The 24,006-nt window shown below is 36.4% G+C and overlaps 1 protein-coding gene across 13 annotated transcripts in view; it reads left to right on the top strand.

Annotated features, from left to right (window-relative positions):
- The window catches only part of NCOA6 (nuclear receptor coactivator 6), a 104,185-nt gene that overhangs the window by 23,729 nt on the left and 56,450 nt on the right, over positions 1-24,006 (top strand). For 10 of the 13 annotated variants that reach the window (XM_027620958.2, XM_027620954.2, XM_027620962.2 and 7 more), the window contains 2 exons: positions 14,605-14,706; positions 20,577-20,858. In XM_027620958.2, the coding sequence (XP_027476759.2) occupies positions 20,624-20,858 (235 nt within the window). In that variant the 5' untranslated portion in view covers positions 14,605-14,706; positions 20,577-20,623. Of the gene's footprint in view, positions 1-14,604; positions 14,707-16,170; positions 16,244-19,501; positions 19,605-20,576; positions 20,859-24,006 lie in introns of all 13 variants that reach the window. The other 3 variants (XM_027620959.2, XM_027620955.2, XM_027620956.2) reach the window with 2 other exon arrangements.

The following is a 24,006-nucleotide window of genomic DNA, read 5'->3' as shown; positions in this document are numbered from 1 at the left end:
GCAAGAAAAATCTGAAATAAGCAACCTAAACCTTACATCTGAAGCAGCTAGAAAAAGAACAAATAAAACTGCAGACCAGTAGAAAAAAGTAAATAATAAAGAATAGAATAGAAATAAATGAAATAGGAACTGAAAAAACAATAAAACATTAATAAACCAGGAGCTGCCTCTTCAAAAAGATCAACAAAATTAATAAACCTTTAGCCAGACTCATCAAAAAAAAGAGAGAGCAAGAACACAAAATCAGAGATGAAAGAGGAGAAATAACAACTAACACCACAGAAATACAAAGGATTATAAGAGAATACTATGAAAAACTATATGCCAACAGATTGGACATCCTAGAAGAAATGGATAAATTCTTAGAAACATATAACCCCCCAAAACTGAATCAGGAAGAAATAGAAATTTGAACAGAGTGATTACCAGCAATGAAATTAAATCGGTAATTGGAAAACTCCCAACAAACAAAAGTCTAGGACCCAGTGGCTTCACAGGTAAATTCTACTAAACATTTAAAGAAGAGTTAATACCTATCTTCTCAAACTATTTGAAAACATGTAAAAGGAAGGAAGACTTCCAGATTCATTCTATAAGGTCTAAGCAATACCCTCACCCTAAAACCAGATAAAGACACTACAGAAAAAGACAACTACAGGCCAATATCGCTGATGACTATAAATGCAAAGTATTAGCAGGGGTGCCTGAATGGCTCAGTCAGAAGAGCATGTGACTCTTAATCTCGGGGTTGCAAATTTAAGCCCCACTTCGGGTGTAGAGATTACTTAAAAAAAATTAGCAAAAAAAAATTAACAAACCAAATCCAACAATATATTTAAAAAGTCATTCACCATGATTAAGTGGGATTTATTCTTGGGATGCAGGAGTGGTTCAGTATTTGCAAATCAGTCAGTGTAATACATCACATCAGCAAGAGAAAGGATAATGATATGATCATTTCAATAGATGCAGAAAAATCATTTGACAAAGTACAACATCCATTCTTGATAAAAACCCCCAACAAAGTAGGATTTATACCTCAACATTATAAAGGCCGTATATGAAAAACCCACAGCTAACTTCATACTCAGTGGTAAAACTGAGAGCTTTTCCCCTAAGATCAGGAACAAGGCAAGGATATCTACTCTCACCGCTTTTATTCAACATAGTACTGGAAGTCCTAGCCACAGCATTCAGACAAGAAAAAGAAATAAAAGGCATCCAAATTGGTAAGGAAGAAGTAAAACTTCCACTCTTTGCAGATGTCCTGATACTATATATAACCCTGGGGCACCTAGCTGTTCAGTCTGTAGAGCATGGGACTCATGCCCCATAGTGGGCATGGAGCCTACTTAAAAACAGACAAACAAAAACAACCCTAAAGACTCCACCAAAAAATTACTAGAGCTGATAAATGAGTTCAGTAAGGTTGCAGGATACAAAATTAATATACAGAAATCTATTGCATTTTTATACACAAATAATGAAGTAGCAGAAAGAGAAATTAAGAAAACAATCCCATTTACAGTTGTACCCAAAAAGAATAAAATACCTAGGAATAAACTTAACCAAGGAAGTGAAAGACATATTCTGAAAACTAGAAAACACTGATGAAAGAAATTGAAGATGACACAAACAAATGGAAAGATATTCCATGCTCATGGATTGAGACAACTAATATTAAAATGTCCATATTACCCAAAGCAATCTACAGATTTGATGCATCCCTAGCAAAACACCAACATTTTTCACAGAACTAGAACAAATAATCCTAAAACTTATATGGAACTACAAAAGACCCTGAATAGCCAAAGCAGTCTTGAAAAAGAAGAACAAAACTTGAGTTACCACAATCTAGATTTCAAGATACGCTATGAAACGGTAGTAATCAAAACAGTGTAGTACTGGCACAAAAGTGACACATAAAATAATAGAACAGAATAGAGAGCCCAGAAATAAACCCACAATTATATGGTCAATCTAAGCAAAGGAGGCAAGAATATGCAATGGGAAAAAGTCTCTTCAACAAATGGTGGTGGGAACACTGGATAGCTATATGCAAAAGAATGAAACTGGACCACTTTCTTTCACTATACACAGAAATAAAATGGATTCAAGACCTAAATGTGAGACCTGAAACTATACAAATCCTAGAAGAGGGTACAGGCAGTAATTTCTCTGACATCAGCTGTGGCAATTTTTTTCTAGATATGTCTCCCGAGGCAAGGGAAACAAAAGCAAAAATAAACTACTAGGACTACATCAAAATAAAAAAGCTTCTGCACAACAAAGGAAACAATTAACAAAACAAAAAGACAGCCACTGAATAGGAGAAGATATTGCAAGAAACATATCTGATAAAAGGTTAGTATCCAAAATATATAAAGAATTAACAAAACAACACAAAAAACCCCCAAGTAATCGGGCAGAAGACATGAACAGACATTTCTGCAAAGAAGACATCCAGATGGCCAACAGACACATGAAAAGATGCTCAGCATCACTCATCATCAGGGAAATGCAAATCAAAACCACAATGAGATATCACCTCTCACCAGTCAGAATGGCTAAAATAAAAAACACAAGAAATAACAAGTATCAGCAAGGATGTGGAAAAAAAGGAACCCTCGTGCACTGTTGGTGGAAATGCAAACTGGTGCAGCCATCCCAAAAAATTAAAAATAGAATTAGCATATGATCCAGTAATTCCACTACTGGGTATTTACCAAAGAATATGAAAACATTAATTCTAAAAGATATGTGCACCCCTATGTTTATTGTAGCATTATTTACAATAGCCAGATTATGGAAGCAGCCCAGGTATCCATCAGTAGATGAATGGATAGGGACACCTGATTTGCACTGCCAGTTAAAGCCTCTGACCCTTGGTTTCGGCTCAGGTGGTGATCTCAGAGTCATGAGATTGAGCCCCGAGTTGGGCTCTGTGCTCCACATAGAGTCTTCTTAAGAATCTCATTCCCTCTCCCTGTTGCCCCTGCCCCTGGTGCACACTCTCTCTCTCTCAAATAAATCTTTTTATAAAAAAAAATAGATGATGGATAAAGAAGATGTGATCTGTATACACAACAGAATATTGCTCAGCCATAAAAAATGAAATCTTGCTATTTGCAACAATATGGATGGATCTAGAGGGTATAGTGCTAAGTGAAATAAGTCAGAGAAAAACAAATACTATATGATTTCACTCATACGGAATTTAAGAAACAAAACAAATGAACAAAGGAGAAAAGAGACAAAACAGACTCTTAAATATAGAGAACAAACTGGTAATTACAGGGGTGGGAGTGGGGGGGATGGATGGATGAAATAGGTGAAGGGGATTAAGAATACACTTATTTTGGGGTGCCTGGGTGGCTCGGTTGGTTAAGCGGCTGCCTTTGGCTCAGGTCATGATCCTGGAGTTCCAGGATCGAGTCCCGCATCGGGCTCCCTGCTCAGCGAGGAGTCTGCTTCTCCCTCTGACCCTCCCCCGTCTCATGCTCTCGCTCTCTCTCTCTCTCTCTCTCTCTCTCATTCTCTCTCTCAAGTAAATGGATAGAATCTTAAAAAAAAAAAAAGAATACACTTATTTTGATGAGCACTGAGTAATATGTAGAATTACTGAATCACTGTATTGTACACCTGAAACTAATATAACATTGTATGTTAATTATACTGAAATAAAAATAAAAGAATGATAAAATGTTAAACATAAGATAGGAAAAAATATATATCAAGAACTTGTATAACTCAATAATAAAGAGTCAAATAACCCAATTTTTAAAAATGGGCGAAGAATTTGAATAGGTATTTCTCCCAAACAAATTCTGCCAGTCATTTGACATGAAAATATGCTCAACACCATTTGGCACTGGGGAAATGTCAATCAAAATCACAGTGAGACACCACTTCATATGTAATAACAAGGGTTGGTGAGAATGCAGAGAAGTTGGAACCCTTGTACACTGCTAGTGGGAATGTAAAATGGTGTAACTGCTTTGTAAAAAAGTTTGGCAATTCCCCAAAAGGCATAGAACATACGACCCAGCAGTTTTACTCCTAGGTGTAAATATATATATATAAACCCAAGAGAAATGAAAGCATCCACACAGAAACTTGTATGCAGGGGCTCCCGGGTGGCTCAATTGTTTAAGCAGCAGCTTTTGGCCGGGTCATGATCCCAGGGTCCTGGAATCAAGCCCCACATCGGGCTCCCTGCTCACTGGGGAGTCTGCTTCTCCCTCTCCCTCTGCCTGCTGCTCCCCCTGCTTGGGCTCTCTCTCTGTCAAATAAATAAAATCTTAAAAAAACTTGTATACAGATATTCATAGCATTTTCATAATAGTGAAAAGTGGAAGCAACCCAAATGTCTATCAACTGATGAATGAATGAATAAATCTGATATTTTTTGGTAAAGAGTATTGTTTGGTAATTTAAAAAAAATAACTGTTACTTGCTACACCACCTTGCAAATAGTATGCTAAGTGAAAGAAGCTGGTCACAAAAGACCAGTTATTATATGGTTTCTATTATATGAGATATCTAGAATAGACAAATGCACCTCGACCTAGTCTAAAACTCTACCCTTTAATTTAACCCATTAAATTAACAACAGAATTGTTCATAGTACTCAGATGAAGGTGATGACTAGTAATAGTTCATCTTTATTTCATACCTTATAGATCTTCCTTTTCAATAACTATTTTTTTAAAAAATAGCATTTATTCAAGCCATTTATTCAATAAATAAGCAGCATTGAATAAATAGAAAAATAATATGGAAAGAAAAAATCGATCACAATACCAAGTAATTGGTATAGTTAAATGTCAAGGATAAGGAGCATAGTATTTCCTTCCTTAATTAGGGGATTAGGGTAGTGTTAGGGTTATGAGTTAGGGATAGGGTTAGCGTTAGCCCTCATGCAAAATGGCTATGAGGGAGTAGACATGGTAAGTAGCCAACCTCTGATGACTATATAACGAGTAGGGCTGGTCTTGCACCTTTATAGACACTTTCTGGATGTTGGGTATTAAAGGCCCAGAATTCACACTCTTCGTTTGTGCTCAGAGCTTATCCCATGGAGGCTATAAAGCTGAGTAGGAAAAACACATTTAACCCCGTGGTTAGAAAGGAATTGAAGGCTATTAAGTACCTGAACATTTGAAAGACTTTTGAAGTAGAATGGAGGGCAGTAAGAGGTAGCAGAATTCTGTCTGGACAATTATAAGTTTAATGTCTGATATAAAAAAAATAGCATTGGTGCTAATCATATTTATGACAATTTTTTAGACTTAGCCCTATGTTTAACTGATTTCATCCCTTCTCAAGGTCTTTGTTTTTGGTTAATTATTATTCAGATAATATTTTTATGAAAAGTACTAGATGAAAGTATCTTTATGTTAATTTCACATTGAATGACAGCTTGGTCAGGGAGAGGGCAGAATTAGGTTACATTATTTTCCACCCCTAATTCTTTACTATTTTGGCATTGTCTTCTGGTCTTTTGTACAAAGCAGAAATCTAAGGCCAGCCTGATTTCTGGTTCTCTGTGTATGACTTCTTTTTTTCTTTGTGGGTTGATTGTGGAGCATTTTCTTTATCCTTGAAATCTAAAAGTTTTACCAGAAAAAAATCTAGTTGTCACTATCTTTTCAGTAATTTTGCCTGTTTTTTTTAATTCAATTAGCCAACATATAGTACATCATTAGTTTCTGATGTAGTGTTCAATGGTTCATCAGTTGCCTAAGGTATTTTGTGAGCTTTTTTGAGCTAGAGATGCAGAACACTCTTTGACTCAGGAAAGTATTCATTTCCCTTTTAAAAACCTTTGATTATTGGGGCACCTGGCTGGCTCAGTGGGTAGAGCATGCGACTCTTGATCTCAGGGTTGTGAATTCAGGCCCCACGTTGGGCATGGCGCCTACTTAAAAAAAAAAACAAAAAACTTTGATTATGGTTTCTGTTCATTTGTTTCAGGGATAACAATTAGATGAAATTTACTTCTCTTTTCTCTCATCGATCTTCTCTCATTGTTCCCATTACTTTGTCCTTTCCATCTCTATTATGGAAGTTTCTCAAATTTGCAATCCCCATACATCTGATTAAGTATTCTGCTCTTTACACTTCTAGGATTTGAAATCTGAGTTGACATATTTACTTTTTAAATGATTTTTCCTTTGCTTTTCCCCCCTCTCTTATTTCCACTTTTGTATCTCACCTACTTCTTTTCATTTCTGTCTGTGGACTTTGATCTTTCATGTCAATGTTTTATCAGATTTGTTGAGAATAATGTAGTTGATGTCTAAAATTTAACCTGTTCCTCCTTACATATTCACTTTCTGAATTACAAATGCAGAGTTTCTCTTATGTTGTAGAATGTCACCTCCCCTCAGTTATTCTTCCTTGAAAAAAGAGAGGGGTATATAGGTCTAGCATCTACCAAATAAACAGGATTAGATAGGTACCTCACTGCCTACTTGTTGGTATTATAAATCGTCCTTTCAGATGTTAAGCTCAAGGACTAATTGGTGCACATAGTTTTGGAATACTTTTTGTGTCTAACAGTCATTTTTGTGCCTCCTACTTGATTGAGGGGACAGGGCCAAGGGGGGACAGGGGGATCGCTTTCTGTGGCCTGGGTAATTTGACTTTGGAAAAGAGAATTTGTTTTTGATAATTTGAAGCCTAAGCTACAAATACCTGTGGTTCCTAAACGTAAGGCTCCTAGGACTTTTGCTTGCCCAAGTCTTCCTGCGTCTGTCTTCAGATTCCAGGATGCGTGTACTACTTTTGTGTATTATAGAACCTGAAGTAGAGAGGGGAGGCCATGTGCATGTAATAGTGCTGACTGTTCTAAGTGGGTCTGTCATAGTAGGGTGGTACATATCACCTCTGCCATTGCTGGCTCTGGAGAGAGCTGTTTTTTTTTTTTTTTTTAATTTTTAAGATATTTATTTGAGAGTAAGAGAGTGAGCACAGGGGGCGGGGAGGGACAGAGGGAGAAAATCCAAGCAGACTCTTTGCTGAGTGCAGAGCAGACTCGGTACTCAGTCTCATGAACCTGAGGATCAGGACCTGAGCCGAAACCAAGAATCAGTTGCTCAGCTGACTGTGCCATCCAGGTGCCTCTGGAGAAAGCTGTTTTAGAGCAGGTAGTTGGAGGAGGCGGAGCCACATGTGGGGGTTAGAAATCTGTTACCTTCCTGCCTAGCTCTTTTGTTGTATTTCAAGCCCCATTCCTGCCTTGGGTCAGCTGGGTCAACAGTTCTTTGAGCTGTGCAGTTCTAATTTCCAGGGTTGTTAATAACTTTGACTCTCATTGTTTCCTTAAGTATAGCAATGAAAATACCAATGAAAAATTAGGGTGGAGGCAATGATAGAGATGAACCAGGTATTGTTAGGTAGCCTCCATTCTAACTTCCAGCTTGGATTTACTTTTTGAAAGGAGGAGGTTGAGAGAATAGTATGGAAAGCAGCCACTCGTGGAAGAAGAGTTAGAGATCTTGCACCAAATGATTTCCAGTTCCTCAGGGAAGTATGATTAACATTGAAGTCAAATAGACAAGGATTAAAGTAATCATAGTGTCCCTAGATCTGGAAAATGTTAGGCCATCATTTTCTAAATGACAACATGGAAGCTAAGAAGGGTTTAAGGGACTCCAAGGACATAGAAAAAAACCAAGATGGAATACAGGGTGGTATAGTTCACTTTTAGATTCATTTAGCCATATTTTATTTGATTTTCTGACATACCATTTGGTCTGTATTAAAAAACAAATTTAAGAAACAGTCAAATTTTATAATAAGCAAAAGAAGAAAAAGCTTTCTCCATCACTTTCTTGGAGCAAATTCGTAAGCCACATTCCCCACCTGACTCAGTTTCCTCATATAAGGTAAATTAAATAATGTATGAAAGGTGTGGTTCTAAACTTTCGCCTCATATTAGAATCACCTGGCTAGTGTTTAAATGCCCAAAGCTCAGGCCACAGTGCAGACCTAGTATGGCTCGAGCATTATTTTTTAAAGTTCCCCAAATAATTACAATGTGTAGCCAAAGTTGAGAGCTACTGAAGTTCTTTCAAGGTATTTGAAAGATCACTTGATCTCAGATATTCTGACTTCAGTCATTTTCGAGTAGTTGGGGCAGTTCTAATTAGTGAGTATTGGCCTGAAATAAAGTAGATCACTTGGTTCTGATATTTCTGCCAATTGTGCACTATGAGTAGGGTAGAGTCACCCTAGTAAGAAGAGAGTTTGGTATATGGTGGAAGAAACATTGAACTTGAGGTTGAAAGACCAGACCTCGCGGGGCTGGATCCCAGGACCTGGGATCATGACCTGAGCCAAAGTCAGATGCTTAACCAACTGAGCCACGCAGGCAGCTCCCAGGATTTATTTATGCCCACCTCCTCCCCAGTTTCTTAATACGAAAAATTTCAAACATACAGAAAATTTGAAAGAATAATACAGTGATGATAGTTTGCTATATTTGCATCATGTCTGTTTAGCTACCTATCTTTGCTGAATATTTTGAAAATTAGTTTCTACACAATCACAAATAACGTTACCAACCCAGCTGAGCCACCCAGGCGCCCCACACCCAAGAATGTTTTTAAAAATGCCCTAATATCTTCTGTTACTTCACATTCAGTTTTTCCCACTGTCTAAAAAACATTTTATGGCTGTTTTCTTCAAAGCAGGTCTAAGTAACATTCATGCATTGCATTTGGTGGTTCTATCTCTGAAGTCTTTTAATTGAGAACTGTATCTTCCCCCTATCTCTTCCTTTACGATTTTGGATTTTGAAGAGACCAGATCAGTTTTGTTGTAGCTAGTCCCACATTCTAGATCTGATTGGTTCTTCATGTAATGGAATACTTCTTCTTGGAATTGTTCTTGTTGCTCTTTCTCCTGAATTTCCTATAAAGGAAGAATTAGGTTTAAAGATGTGTTTAGACCTAGGTTAAGCATTTTGGGTAATAATACATTGTAGATGATGACTGGTACTTCAGGCATAAATAAAAGGTCTCACTCTAATTGTTACTGAATTGATCACCAGGTTAAGCTGGTGACTGTCATATCTTTCCATTGTAAAGGTACTTGATTTCCCTTTGCAATTAGGAAGTAATCTGTGGAATAATCCTTTAGCACCATGGGACTCTTCTCTTTCAGTTTTCACCAGATGATTTTTAGCACCCCTTGATCATCTTTGCCTGAATCACTTATTTCATTGGAGGTTGCACATGGTGATTTTAAAAATTCTTTCCTTCTGCATTTATTAACTAGCATTCTAATGTAAAGGAGAGCTTTCCCTCTCCACCAAGGATGAACCCTTCTTAAAAGAAGTAAATTGCTTGCTTCATTCTTTTTCTTTATCAGTCTTCAGAGTAAGGAGTTGATGTCATAGTTACCCCTAATGGTGACTTCTTGAGCAATTTTTTTTTTACTCTCTGAGCTATTACTGTGTATTTATGGATTCTTATTTATTCATGATATTATAATGAATTTTAGTCATTATTCTTTCCAATACTTAAATTGTCTCAGATTTGCTGGTAGAAACCCCTTAAAACTGGCTCCTAGGTCTTTGTGACATGCTCCCCATTGGTCTGAGTGCTTCCTTGCCTTCTGATACAACATGATTTTTAAAAATTTACCTTGAAGATACAATTTTTATTTTTTTATATTTTTTTCTAGCTTATTTTTTTAAAGATTTTATTCATTTGTCAGAGAGAGAGAGAGAGAGCACAAGCAGCGGGGGAGGGGTAGAGGGAGAAGCAGGCTCCCCGCTGAGCAAGGAGCCCGATGTGGGACTCAATCCCAGGACCCTCGGATCATGACCTGAGCCGAAGGCAGATGCTTAACTGACTGAGCCACCCAGGCATCCCTAGAGTTTTTTGTTTTAAAACTAACATATAAAAAATATTTTTCTCCTCTTTTCTCGCCAAAAGTAGAGTACTATAGTCAATGTTTTACTCCTTGTTTTTTCTTCTCTCAACAGTATATCTTGGAGATCATTCTGTATCAGTGCATAGAGAGCATTCTTATTCTTGCTGCATTTCCTTTTTATTACATGTACTATAATTTAATCAGATGGACATTTGGGTAATTTCCTATCTTACTATTGCAAACAGTGCTTTAGTGAATAACCTTGTAATATATGTCATCTAGTGTGGGAACAGGTGTACCCTGTAGGATCAGATCACCAACCAGAAGCGAGATTGTTGGGTTAATGGTATATATAATTATAATTTTGATAGATAATACCTAATTGCTGATGTTAGACTACCACTAGCAATGAATGAGAGTGTCTGTTTTCCCATAACCTTGCCAAAAGAGTGCATTATTAAATTTTTGGATTTTTTGCTAATCTGATGAGTGAAAAATTTTTTTCTTATGTATGAAGTTGAATATTTTTTCATATGTTTAAAGTTCATTTGTATTTCCTTTTCTGTGAATTTTTATCATACTCTGTGTCCATTTTTGGACACAATACTTTGTCCAAATTACTTTTTATTTTATATATCTATATATGCACACACACATATATGCACACACAAAAACACCTGTGTTTTTTTCTATAGTATGTTTATGTATGGGAGGTTTGCTCTTTCATCAATGATATGATTGCCAATATTTTTTCTTACTTTGTCATTTGTTGTTTGTTTTGGGGGGTTTTGTTTTGCTTTCCTTATGGTGTTTTTTGCTTTGCAGAATTCTTTGATTTCTATTCAAATTTATCAGTTTTTTAAATGTCTTTGGATTTTGAGTCATAGTTAGAAATCCTTACCAACTCCAAGGTTATAAAGATTTCTTCTGTATTTTCTTCTAATACTTGTATGGTTTCATTTGTTACATTGAAGTTTTGGGTTCATTTGGAGTTCTCTTGATATGAGGTATAGCTCTAATTTTATTTTTTCCCTAGATGGCTACCTACTCCCATTTAGTGAAAAATCAATTTTTTTCTACCTTTATGAGATACTAAAATTCCATATGCACTTTGTTTAGTTTGGGGGATTTTAGTCTTCCATTAGTTTCCCATTCTTTTATATGCCAGTACTACACAGTTTTAATTATTGAGGCATTATGTTTTGATATCTGGTAGGACTTATTCCTTTCACTACTCTTATTTTCAGAGGTTTTTTTTTTTTTTTTACTCGTTTCCATATGAACTTTAAAGTCAGCTTGTCCATTTTAAAAAATAACAGCATTTTTTATTGGGATTATGAAATTCTAAATTAGGGAGAATTGCTGTTTAGGAGTCTTTTTATCTAAAAATTTGGTATATCATTCCATTTGTTCAAGTCTTTTTTATATTTGGATCCTTCATTAGTGTTTTAAAAATTTCATCTTGTAGTTCTGCATTTTCTTTTTAGTTTATTCCTAAATATTTTATCTTTTTGTTGCTGTTATAAATTAGATTTTTCCCCACCTACTGGTGATCAATTGCATATGTTATAAAAACTATTGTTTTCTGTGTATTTTGTACCATGCCTAAAGTATTACTGAATTTTCTTATTTTTCTTGGTTAATTTTCTAAGATGTTCAAGAATACAAATACAAATATTATCTATTAATAGTGATAGTTTTACACTCTTCTTCCCAATTTTTTACTATTATTAGTCTTGTTTTCATTTCACTGACTTTATACCTTTGGCACAGTGTTTAATAATACATAATGGATATCTGTCTTCTTCCCAACTTTTCCCCATTGAGCAAGCTGCTGACTTTAGGGCTAAAAAATATATTTTGTATGTTAAGGAAGTCCTTGTATAGTCCTATTTGATTTTTTTTAAAAGATTTATTTGTTTATTTTAGAGAGGGTGTGAGAGAGCCTGCATATGAGCTAGGGGAAGGGGCAGAGAGAGAGAGGGAGAAAGAATCCTCTAGCAGACTCCCTCCTGAGCATGGACCCAGACACAGGGCTCAGTCCCAAGACCCTGAGATCATGACCTGAGCCGAAATCAAGAGTTGGCCGCCCAACCAACTGAGCCACCCAGGTGCCCCATTTGATTTTTTTTTTTTTTAATCAAGAAGTGTTGAATTCTGTCAAATGACTTTTAATATCTGTGGAGATGATCATATGCCTTTTTCTCTTAGTTTCCTCATAGTGATCCTTCCTTGCATTCCTAGACCAAACTCCACTTAATTATGATGCATTATTCTTCTTCTAATGTACTGTTGTAGTCTATTTAAAGTTTGATTTAGAATCTTGCATCAACATAAGAGAGATTGATCTATAGCTTTCTGCATGCAGTTTGTATCAGTTTTTTGTTTTTTAAAGATTTTATTTATTTGAGAGAGAGAGGGTGCATGAGCAGGAAGGAGAGGGAGAAGCAGGCTCCCTGTGAGCAGGGAACCTGACGTGGGGCTCAATCCCCGGACCCCGGGATCACAACCTGAGCCAAAGGCAGACACTTAACCAACTGAGCCACCCAGGCGCCCCTGTATCAGCTTTTGATACTTATCTTATATTTGCTTCATAAAAATATTTAGGAAGTTTTCTTTCTTTTTATATGCTCTGGAATAGTTTCAGATCACTAGACTTATCTGCTCTTTAAAGAGTTAATGTTTCAATTAAATATGTGTGGTGCTTTTGGGGGGCATTATCATATTTACATAGATAAATGTGAGCAAAAGCTTGAAGAAAATAGTCTCTATGGTCCTTTTAATTTCCTTTGTTTCTGTGGCTACTTTCTTCTTTCTTTTTTTTTTTTAAGATTTTATTTATTTATTTGACAGAGAGAAACAGCGAGAGAGGGAACACAAGCAGGGGGAGTGGGAGAGGGAGAAGCAGGCTTCCCCGCTGAGCAGAGAGCCCGATGATGTGAGGCTCGATCACAGGACCCCGGGATTATGACCTGAGCTGAAGGCAGATGCCTAATGACTGAGCCACCCAGGCGCCCCTACTTATTTCTTATCTTACATATCTGGACTTGTCCCTTTTTACTTACTAGATTAGCTAGTGGTTTAACTATTTTATTATTTTCCCCCAATGTACCAATTTTTCAATTTATTTATTCTGCTGTTTTTCTATTTTCTAATTTCTACTTTTATCTGTGTTAATTCCTTCATTTTGATTTCTTTCAGTTCACCTTACTGGTTTTTCCCTGACTTTCTGAGTCAGATGTAGAGTCAGATTTCTTTCTTTCTTGTTTTTTCTTCCTTTTCCCTGATGTAGGTATTTATGGCTGTGAATTTTCTTCTTTACTGGTTCAGCTATATTCTTTAGGTTCTAATATATGTAATATTTTCCTTATTTTGGCATTTTCTAGAAATTTTGCAATATTGATTTCATTTTTAAACAAAGTCCAAGGGTTTTGTTGTTTTTTTAAGGTTTGAAAAGGCCTTCGTTTCTTGATTTTATTTTAAGTGTATAATTTCATTAAGTGCATTTTCATCACAATATTATCCCACTGTTACTTTTTGGATTTATCAAGGTTTTTTTAAAATTCTAGTATAGTTAACATACAGTGTTATATTTGTTTCAGGTGTACAGTGTAATGGTTCAGCAATTCCATATATTACTCAGTGCTCATCAAAATAAGTGTACTCTTAATCCCCTTCACTATAGAGATTTTCTTTATGGCCTTTCTTAAGGTCAGTTTTTGTTAATGTTCCATGGAGACTTAAAAAGATGGCTTTTTCTTAAAATAAAAATTAAGGCATAGTTTTTTCTCTAATTAATACCTAGTACATATATCCATCTAAAATTTTGAGATTATAAAATCAATAGTTGGCGATAATGAAAAACCATAACAGCCAAGTTGAAGATGTTGTAGACTGATATTATCTTAAGTGAGAATTTTTTCTGAAGCATGACAAAATTAGGCACTTTCCATGCAAAATTTCTACGTGTACCATAAAGAATACTTAGAAAAACTGAAAATTTGAAAAGTAAAATGTATAGATATTATATATAAAATCAGAAACCTAAATCTATACTTCATGCTTAAAGTTTAAAATGAATTTTGAAATTATGTTAGAACAAGTGGGTCTTATTTTTTTTTTAAGATTTTATTTATTTATTTGAGAAAGAGAGAATGAGAGACAGCATGAGAGGGAAGAGGGTCAGAGGGAGAAGCAGACTCCCTGCTGAGCAGGGAGCCCAATGCGGGACTCAGTCCTGGGACTCCAGGATCATGACCTGAGCCGAAGGCAGTCACTTAACCAACTGAGCCACCCAGGCGCCCAGAACAAGTGGGTCTTACTAAATACAAAGTATTTTGGTTTTGGCTCCAAGTATCTGCAAAACAGTGTGGCATGATGCTATCAATTTATTTTAATTTGACCCCAATAAAAATGGAGGTAAAGTGAGGAGGGCTCTAAGGCTTAGGGTCCCAGTTTCATAATTCTTAAGCTGGTATATGTCCCTGAGTTTTGCTTCCATACTCTTTGAAATGCTTGTTGAATAGTGGTTCAATCTCAAAAAAAAGATATATTTTGTAGACTTAATGAAAACTCTGTCTCAATAGCCTCTGAAGATGTCTAAGTTGACTTGATAACTTGTGATATTTGCTTTGACTTCTGTTAAAAGATGTCACTTCTGTAGTTTCTAATTTCTATATAATGCTGAAACTTTATTTTCTCTCTTTCATTCTTTTTTAGAATTTTTATTGGCTGCTGCCTTGAAATACCAGCCCTAAAAATGCCAACTTGTTTGGACTTAGAAGATGACCTGGATAAATGATAAAAATTAAAGACATTTTGGTGAGTGGTATCTTACATGAAAGAGTGGTTAAGGCTCAGCTTAATTCCACACAACAGAATGACTCTGTACCAAAGTTACACAGCAAATAAAAAAGTCTTTCCTTCATCGTCTGGCATTTTATCAAAGAGGAAATGGTCCTTCAGCCAGTTAGTGGGAGGCATCAGCATGTTTAATGAAGCCCAAAATTCACTTAAGTTTGAATGCCTTCTGTTCCTCTGGGGTTGAGAGCTTGATCTCTTTTTCTTTCTCTTAGCCCACAGACCTCTCAGGAGGCACATTGTAATTTTTTTTTTTAAGATTTATTTATTTATTTGAGAGAGCGAGAGAGAGAGAGAGAGAGAGAGAGAGAGAGCGCGCGCGCGCACGAGTGGGCGGGGCAGAGGGAGAGGGAGAGAGACTCTCAAGCAGACTTCACACTGAGCAAGGAGCCTGATACAGGGCTCAATTTCATGACCCTGAGATCATGACCTGAGGCAAAATCAAGAGTCAGACACAACTGACGGAGCCACCCAGGCATCCTGGCACATCATAACATTTTTTTTTTTTTAAAGATTTTATTTATTTATCTGACAGAGAGACAACAAGAGAGGGAACACAGGCAGGGGGAGCGGGAGAGGGAGAAGCCGGCTTCCCACTGAGCAGGGAGCCCAGTGTGGGACTCATCCCAGGACCCTGGGACCATGACCCGAGCCAAAGGCAGATGCTTAACTACTAAGCCACCCAGGCCCCGCATCATAATATTTAAATGCTTTTTAAATACCTAGTTTCCTCCAGCATTATACCAAACCCAGCATAGTTCACCCAGACCTAGCGTTGGACTAGTCAATTAGGTGAGTCATAGAAATTGAAAACTGATGGCTGAGCCTTATGCCTCTATAGCATGTTTCATTTAGCCTGCAGAGTATTTTCCAAAAATGTAAAACTATTTTAAAACCTGGAGATTTCGCTGAATATATGGATTTTAGTCTTTTCTTAAAATTCAGAACATCTACTAGTGCTGGGCCTGCACAATCCTTCCCATCCTTCCAAAAAGAAAGTAATAAGCTGAAGCAGAGTAGTGGCTACTTAATATAGGTGGGTGTGTGAGTTTTCTGTTGCCCAAATCATTCATACAGTATGTGCAAATGCATTTAATATCCAGTGTTCTTCTCTTATTTTTTTCTGCCTGACCCCTGTATGTGAGTTTGTGATTTCTGATGTAGATCGTAGGGTCTTGTCTTTTGTTCACATGGCAGCCAGGTTGATAATCTGAATGGCCTGTGACAATCTTTTCTCATCATTCAGCTACCTGCACCAGTCCTTTCTCTTCAGATTTAAATGTAAATCTGGTGCATATTAGCTGGTTATATGTATAATATATAGGATATATAAATTTATATACTTAACAAGTAATATAAATTTAAACATTTACAAATATATATGTTTAAATATATTTATTTATTTTTAATCCTGTGATTTGGAAGATGTTCATAAGTAAGCTTCTAAGCCTTCCTGATGTCTGATGGAGTTTTACCTTGGAGCAGTACTATGTTGCTGGTATGCTTGCTTTTCTCTTTTCTTTCTTTCTTTTTTTTTTAATTTTTATTATGAACAATTTCAAACATTTTAGAAAATTATACTATAAACGAAAATATAATGAACACCTATATACCCATCACCTATGTTTAACCTTTATTAACCTTTTGCCATATTTGCTTAATCTATTTTTCCCTCAATTTTATTTTTTTAAAGATTTTACTTACTTGAGAGAGAAAGTAAGAGAGAGTGAGAGAGCAGGAAAAGGAGCAGAGGGAGAGGGACAAGCAGACTCCCTGCTGAGCACAGAGCCTGACATGGGGCTCAATCCCAGACCCTGAGATCATGATCTGAGCCGAAGTCAGACACGTAACCAATGGAGCCACCTAAGACCCCTCCCTCAATTTTAAAGTAAATTATAAGCATCATGACATTTTACCCGAGTGCTTCAATATGCATCTCTTAAACAGTAAGAATATTGTCCATAACACCATTATTATCACACCTAACAAAACTAGCAGTAATTCCCCAGGGTACCTGGGTGGCTCCGTAAGTTAAGTGTCTGAGTCTTGATTTCAGCTCAGATCATGATCTCAGGTTGTGAGATCAAGCCCTGCGTTAGGCTCTGTGCTCAGCAGAGAGTCTGCTTAAGGTTCTTTCTCTCTCCCTTTCCTTTTGCCTCTCCCCCTGCTCTCTCTCTCTCTCAATAAAATAAATGAATGAATAAATCTTTTTTAAAAATTAGCAGTAATTCCCTAATTCTCCTAAAAATGTGCTTTACATCTTTTTTTTCAAACCAAGACAATAAAGGACCATACACTGCATTTGATTTTTAAGTCTTTCAAATCTCTTTTAACATAGAATAGTTTCACCCACCTTTTTCTTTCATGACCACTGACTTAACTGAAGAGGCCAAGCCAGTTATGCTCTAGAAATCTACCCTCTAGATTTGTCTGAATATTTCCTCATTGTGTTATTTAAGTTATTCCTCTATCTCCTGTACAAAGACTTGTTAGATTCAGTTTAAACATTTTTGGCAGGAATGTTTCATAGGTAATACTGTGCAGTTTGGTCATTGTGTTTGGGTGATGACAGCCAGAGCCTCCCACTGTGAAGTTAGGTTTCCGTTTGCCAAGCAGCAAATCTCTGGCCTGATACTTTAACATCATGTGAATGAATATCCAGTTAGTTCTCTGTCAATTTTTCACATGTTGTTTTGTTCTTATTAATGATCCTTTTCTGAATTACTTTATTAGGGATCACAAAATTGGGATTTTTCTAATGATACTTTTTACATTTAAGTTCGCATTCTTCTATAAAAAAAGAGCTTTCCTTTATCCACTGGAGCTGTTTGGCTATCCTGAAATATTACCCTGAAATGATTTAGTTTGGAAATCTACTTCATTCTGCCTTGGAAAGATAGAATAAATAATATGCTTGCTTTTTAAATTTCTCCTGGATATCACATTTATTCTTAGGTTCTTTATAAAAGATTAAAAGAACTCCAGTTAGAAGTGAAACCAGTAGATAATCTGGAAATTTATTATGTGGTGAGTGAGCAAATTCACTGGTGGTTAATCTTAACAAACCCAAAGAGGTAGCACATGGCTCTCTTATAAGTGAGCAAATGAGTTTCAAGCTAGTCAGCTATAATCTGTTGTCTGTCTCCAAGAGCAGGGCCCTGAACTGCATTTCACTTGAAGGTTGGTTAATTACTTTGATTATAAATCTTTTGTTAAAGACTAGATTTTAAGTGGACAGTATGTCAATGAATATGTAGTCTGGAAGAAGCTTCTTTAAAAAGTTTTTGGAGGGGAGGCCAGCAATTTTTTTCACACTGACTTTTCTTTGTTTTTTTGTTTTTTGTGTTTTTTAAAGATTTTATTTATTTATTTGACAGAGACATCGCGAGAGCAGGAACACAAGCAGGGGGAGTGGGAGAGGGAGAAGCAGGCTTCCTGTGGAGCAGGGAGCCCAATGTGGGGCTCAATCCCAGGATCCTGGGATCATGACCTGAGCCGAAGGCAGACGCTTAACGACTGAGCCACCCAGGCGCCCCTTTTCTTTGTTTTTTAAGCATCTGTGTTGTGCCCATAGTGCCTTTAAACTGTTAAGTTTCTGAATTTGGATTAGCTGATTTGTTGTGTCTGCCACTAAATGGTTTTCCAAATCCAGATTTGCCAGACTTCATGGCATGACCAGTGACCTCTTTGGAAGACTATCAAAATCCATGGGTTTTAGTTGGTCTCCTTCTTTCCAGTTAAAGATTCTTTTGGAAACATATCTTAAATTTGAAATCCTCTTCTTCTAGTCATTCCAACTGTGGAATAGCTACTGTATGGCTCCAGTATTTCAGTCTCAGCAATCAGTCTGTTTCCTCATGAGCAGCAGCTTCTAAGCCCTAAAATCTTTTTTATTCTTGTTTATTTACCTCGAAAGTTCTTTAAAATCTGTAAAGTACAGATGGCAGTTGACTAAAGGCATTGGTATTTATAAGGGATTTTCTGAATGCTATTGTTTCTTAACCACCCAAATCACACTATTCCTTTGTAATAGTCACAGTGCTAGAAAAGGGTATAATTGCAAAACTGTAAGGTGCTCTGCTCAGATGTAAAAGGGTTTGGCTTTTTTTTTTTTCATATTTACTTAAAACAGGAGTTTTCCCCTAAGATTTTAGCTTAAATTGGTTTTGGGAAAGTGTTTGCTCCTAAGAAGTTTAAGTGACTATTTAAAAAAGAAAAAGAAGAAAGTTAAACAGTTTTTAAAAAGTTGATACATTTTGGGGCGCCTGGGTGGCTCAGTCGTTAAGCGTCTGCCTTCGGCTCAGGTCATGATCCCAGGGTCCTGGGATCGAGCCCCACATGGGGCTCCCTGCTCGGCGGGAAGCCTGCTTCTCCCTCTCCCACTCCCCCTGCTTGTGTCCCCTCTCTTGCTGTGTCTCTGTCAAATAAATAAATAAAATCTTTAAAAAAAAAAAGTTGATACATTTTTTTCCATTTGTACTGGTAATAAAACCTATTAGAGCATATTTAGTTTTGCATGTCCCCAATGACTTCTAGCATATTTGGAAAGTAGGAAAAGAAAATTTACCAGTGATCTTACCAACCTAGCACAATCACTCTTTGCATTTTAGTGGATTTCTTTTCAGCCATTTTCTTGCCATTAAAAAATCCATCTTTAAAAAACACATAGTTGTAATTATAGTTTATGTAAGAAATGTTTTTAAATTAGAAGAGTTGTGTGGTGTTCTTATGTTTCCATATCATCCTCACTTAACAGAGATGCTAAAAAATGAATGTTCACTCACTTTTGGGTTAAGAATGTGATCTTCAGTCCCAAAGCTAATGGAGAAAATGGCCACATGGTGTGATCTTTAGTACAGGTACTCTTTGGTAGACAACATAACTGAAAATAGCAGGTAATGTGACTTCTCTAGATCTAAAAGTTAGAAAGTAATTTAGTTCTGTCCTGGACACAGTTCTTTCCCTCCATAAACATGTGTTAACCACTTATTTTCCTTTCCTGAAAGTATTTAAAAATGTTTGTTTTGTTCCTGAATTATTATTTTTAGTTATATCACTATTAATAACCCTTTAAAAGTTATTTTAAAGGGTCCTTAAGACTTGAGGATTTTACGTAGTCCTCTGGATGTTTTTAGTTGGGTCAAGTTGTGCTTTTCAGATTAGAGAAAGAGAATGGCTCTACAACATTGGCTCCTCTGAAACTTTTGTCGGGACAGGAATAAGGGGAGTCTTGGGGAGCCCCTTGCTCTCTGGGCTCAAAGGCTTATATAAATTAATTCTCAAAATATAACTTGTTTTATTTTTTTGTGATCTCTAGTTCCCTCCTCCCCATTGTATAGGCTTACCAAATGGTAGCCTATGACATAATAGACATAAACATTATAATAAAAGGAACTTTATTAAAAACTGGTAAATTTTTATATCAGGTATTTTTTTAAGATTATTTATTTATTTATTTATTTTTGAGAGAGAGAGAGAGAGAGAGAGAGCGCAAGCACAAGCAGGGGGTGGGGGCAGAGGGAGAAGCAGACTCCCCGTTGAGCAGGGAGCCTCATGTGGGACATGATCCCAGGATTTTGGGATCATGACTTGAGCCGAAGGCAGACACCTAACCAACTAAGCCACCCAGGCACCCTATTTCAAATATTTTTAAGAGTTAATTATTACAGAATATCTTAATTAGTTTATCCTCTCTGTAATTTCTTAATTTTTATAGTGTGCCTCTTATTACTTGGCAAATAAATTACAGTTTTCACAGAACAGTGGATTATACATTGTTGATTATATAATTATGCATTGTAATGCCCTTTTTCTATCTTCTTTTTTCAAAGGTTTTCTTATTCTCCATTTGGCATATGCTACTGGAATAATATTCACCATGGTTTTGGATGACCTTCCAAACTTAGAAGACATCTATACTTCCTTGTGTTCATCAACAATGGAAGACTCAGAGATGGATTTTGATTCTGGACTAGAAGATGATGACACAAAAAGTGATAGTATTTTGGAGGATTCCACAATCTTTGTGGCCTTCAAAGGAAATATAGATGATAAAGACTTCAAATGGAAATTGGACACAATATTGGAGAATGTGCCCAATTTATTACACATGGGTAATTTGCTTTAATTATTTTCTTCTTGTTACTCTTTTTTAAAAGTGTTTGCTCTTCTGTGATTATCCTGAGTTTCACAAAGTAAAACTGCTATAGTGGATTGAAAGGCTGATTTTAAGTGCAGGATTTTAAGTGACATATAACATATTAGTTTCAGATATACAACATACCATTCCATCAATAAATCCAGTTAACATCTGTCACCGTACATAGTTACAATTTTGTTTTCTTGTGATGAGAACTTTTAAGATATACTCTCTTAGCAATTTACAAATATGGAATAAAGTATTATTAATCAGTCACTATGCTGTACATTATATCCCTGCGACACTAACAGGAACTTTGTACCTTTTGACCCCCTTCACCCATTTCACCCACTCCTCTCACACCCCCCAATCTCTGTCAACCACCAGTCTGTTTCCTGTATCTATGAGCTTGGTGTTTTTGTTCTTGTTTTGTTTTGTTTTTAAGATTCCACATGTCAGTGAGATCATACTGTATTTGTCTTTCCTTATTTCACTTAGCATAATGCCCTGAGGGTCCATCCATGTTTGTTTTAAATGGCAAGATTCTTATTTATGGCTGAATAATATTCCATTTTCTATGTATATACCACATTTTCTTTGTTTATTCATCCATCCACAGACACTTAAGTTGTTTCCATATCTTTGCTTTTATAAATAATGCTGCAGTGAACATGGGGGTGCAGATGTCTTATTGAGTTATTGTTTTTGTTTTCTTCAGATAAATATTCAGAAGTAGAATTGCTGGATCATGTGATAGTTTTATTTTTAATTTTTTGAGGAACCTTCATACTATTTTCCACAGTGGCAGCAACAGTTTACATTGTCACCAACAACACACGAGGGTTCCTCTTTTCATCCTCACCAACGCTTGTTTTTTGTTTGTTTGTTTGTCAATAATAGCCATTCTAATAGATACGAGGTGATATCTCATTGTGGTTTTGATTTGCATATCCCTGAGATTAGTGATGTTGATCACCTTCCCTGTACCTGTCGGTCATCTGTATGTATTCTTTGGAAAAAAGTCTATTCAGATCTGCCCATTTTTTAATTGGATTGTTTGGATTTTTGCTATCAAGTTGCCTGATTTCTTTAAATATTTTGGATATTAATTCCTTATCACATACATGATTTGCAGATATTTTCTCCCATTCATTAAGTTGCCTTTTCATTTTGTGAATGGTTTCCTTTGCTCTGAGGAAGCTTTTTAGTTTGATCTGGTTCCAGTTGTTAGTTTTTGTTTTTGTTTCCTTTGCTTTTTTGTGTCCCATTGAAAAAAATTGCCAAGGCCAATGTCAAGGAGCTTACCACCTATGTTTTCTTCTAGTTTTATGGTTTCAGGTCTTACATCAAGTCTTTAATCCATTTTGAGTTAACTTTTGTGTATGGTATAAGATAGTGATCCAGTTTCATTCCTTTGCAAGTGGCTGTCAAGTGGCTGTCTAGTTTTCCCAGTAACACTTATTAAAGAGACTGTCCTCTCCCTATTGTGTATTCTTGGCTCCTTTGTCGTAAATTAATTGATCATATATGTGTGGGTTTATTTCTGGGCTCTCTATTTTGTTCTGTTGATCTGTGTGTGTTTTTATGCCAATATCATACTGTTTTGATTACTATAACTTTTTTTTTTAAGATTTTATTTATTTGAGAGAGAGAGAGACAGCGAGAGAGGGAACACAGCAGAGGGGGTGGGCAAGGGAGAAGCAGGCTTCCCGATGAGCAGGGAGCCTGATGCGGGGCTCCATTTCAGGACCCTGGGATCATGACCTGAGTCGAAGGCAGACACTTAACGACTGAGCCACCCAAGTGCCCCTGATTACTGTAACTTTGTAATACAGCTTGAAATCAGAGAGCTAGAATTTTTTTTTATAGAAATGCTGTTATGTTTCTTTTAACTACATGGAGAAACTGGACATGATAAGGTATTGCTTAACATAGTTATCTGCTCTAGTGGATAGGAGTTAATTCTTAAGACTCATTTATTGTTTTTAACTCTGTGATCTTCAGTTTTCTTTCCTTCCTTTAATACTGGATCTTGAAGGTCCCTTAAAGCTTAGAAAGATCTTTTACTTTGTGGTTCTACTTAAAATGTATGTGAAATGTGTTTTCTTAAATTTTAGATCAGAGGTTACCAACTGGCAGCCTGTTGGATCCAGCCTGCTACCATATGTTACGGCTCTACTTTAGTTTTGTTTGTGTTTTTTCTTAATGTTTGAATTTCATTGCCGATGCTTTTAAAATTGAAATATTTTACATACAAATCCAGACTTGACGTTGGATTTAGCTCTAAAAATGGAAAGATCTGGGGCACCTGGGTGGCTCAATTGTTAAGCGTCTGCCTTCAGCTCAGGTCACGGTGATCAAGCCCCACATTGGGCTCCCTGCTCGGCGAGAAGCCTGCTTCTCCCTCTCCCACTCCTTTTGTGTTCCCTTTCTAGCTGTGTCTCTCTCTGTCAAATAAATAAATAAAATCTTTTAAAAAATTAAAATAAAAATGGGAAGATCTGATGACATTGAACTCTCTTTCCCTGATAGTGCTGAGGAGCAGCTGCTATTTAGGGCAGGCCCTCATCTCACAGCGCTCCCCTCTGGCCTTTTCATGCATTTAGATTACCTGTCTGGGACTTGTGGGCATTTGTGTTTTTGAACCTTGGTTTAGATGGTGTAAGATAGTGATCCAGTTTCTAGATCCAGGATCTAAACCTGATCCAAGTTTAGATGTTCTGCATCATTTCTGGTTAGCACAGTTACCTACTCTCATCAGACATAGTACAAAGCCTAGGTTGTATCCTTTTCTTTTTTTAAAAAAAGATTTATTTATTTTGTGAGAGAGAGAGCACAGAGGGTGAGGGAGAGGAAGAGAGAATTTCAAACATATATCATATTACACAGGGACAAGAGTGTCTAATGAGCATGAAATTGTTCATTGCTCTTAATTACCCACATTTTTTCTTGGTTTAAATTGCTTAATCAGGGGCTCTTGGCTGGCTCAGTTGGTAGAGCTTATGACTCTTGATCTCTGGGTTGTGAGTTCAAGCCCCACCGTGGGGTTTTAATTTTACACTAAAAAATAAAATAAAATATAGATAGATTATTTATGGCTTTCAAATAAATTACCAAACCCA

This window comes from Zalophus californianus, chromosome 8 (assembly GCF_009762305.2).
Source record: "Zalophus californianus isolate mZalCal1 chromosome 8, mZalCal1.pri.v2, whole genome shotgun sequence".
NCBI lineage: Eukaryota > Metazoa > Chordata > Mammalia > Carnivora > Otariidae > Zalophus > Zalophus californianus.
Note: the sequence above shows the minus strand (reverse complement) of the source record. Positions and strands in the feature narration are given on the sequence as shown.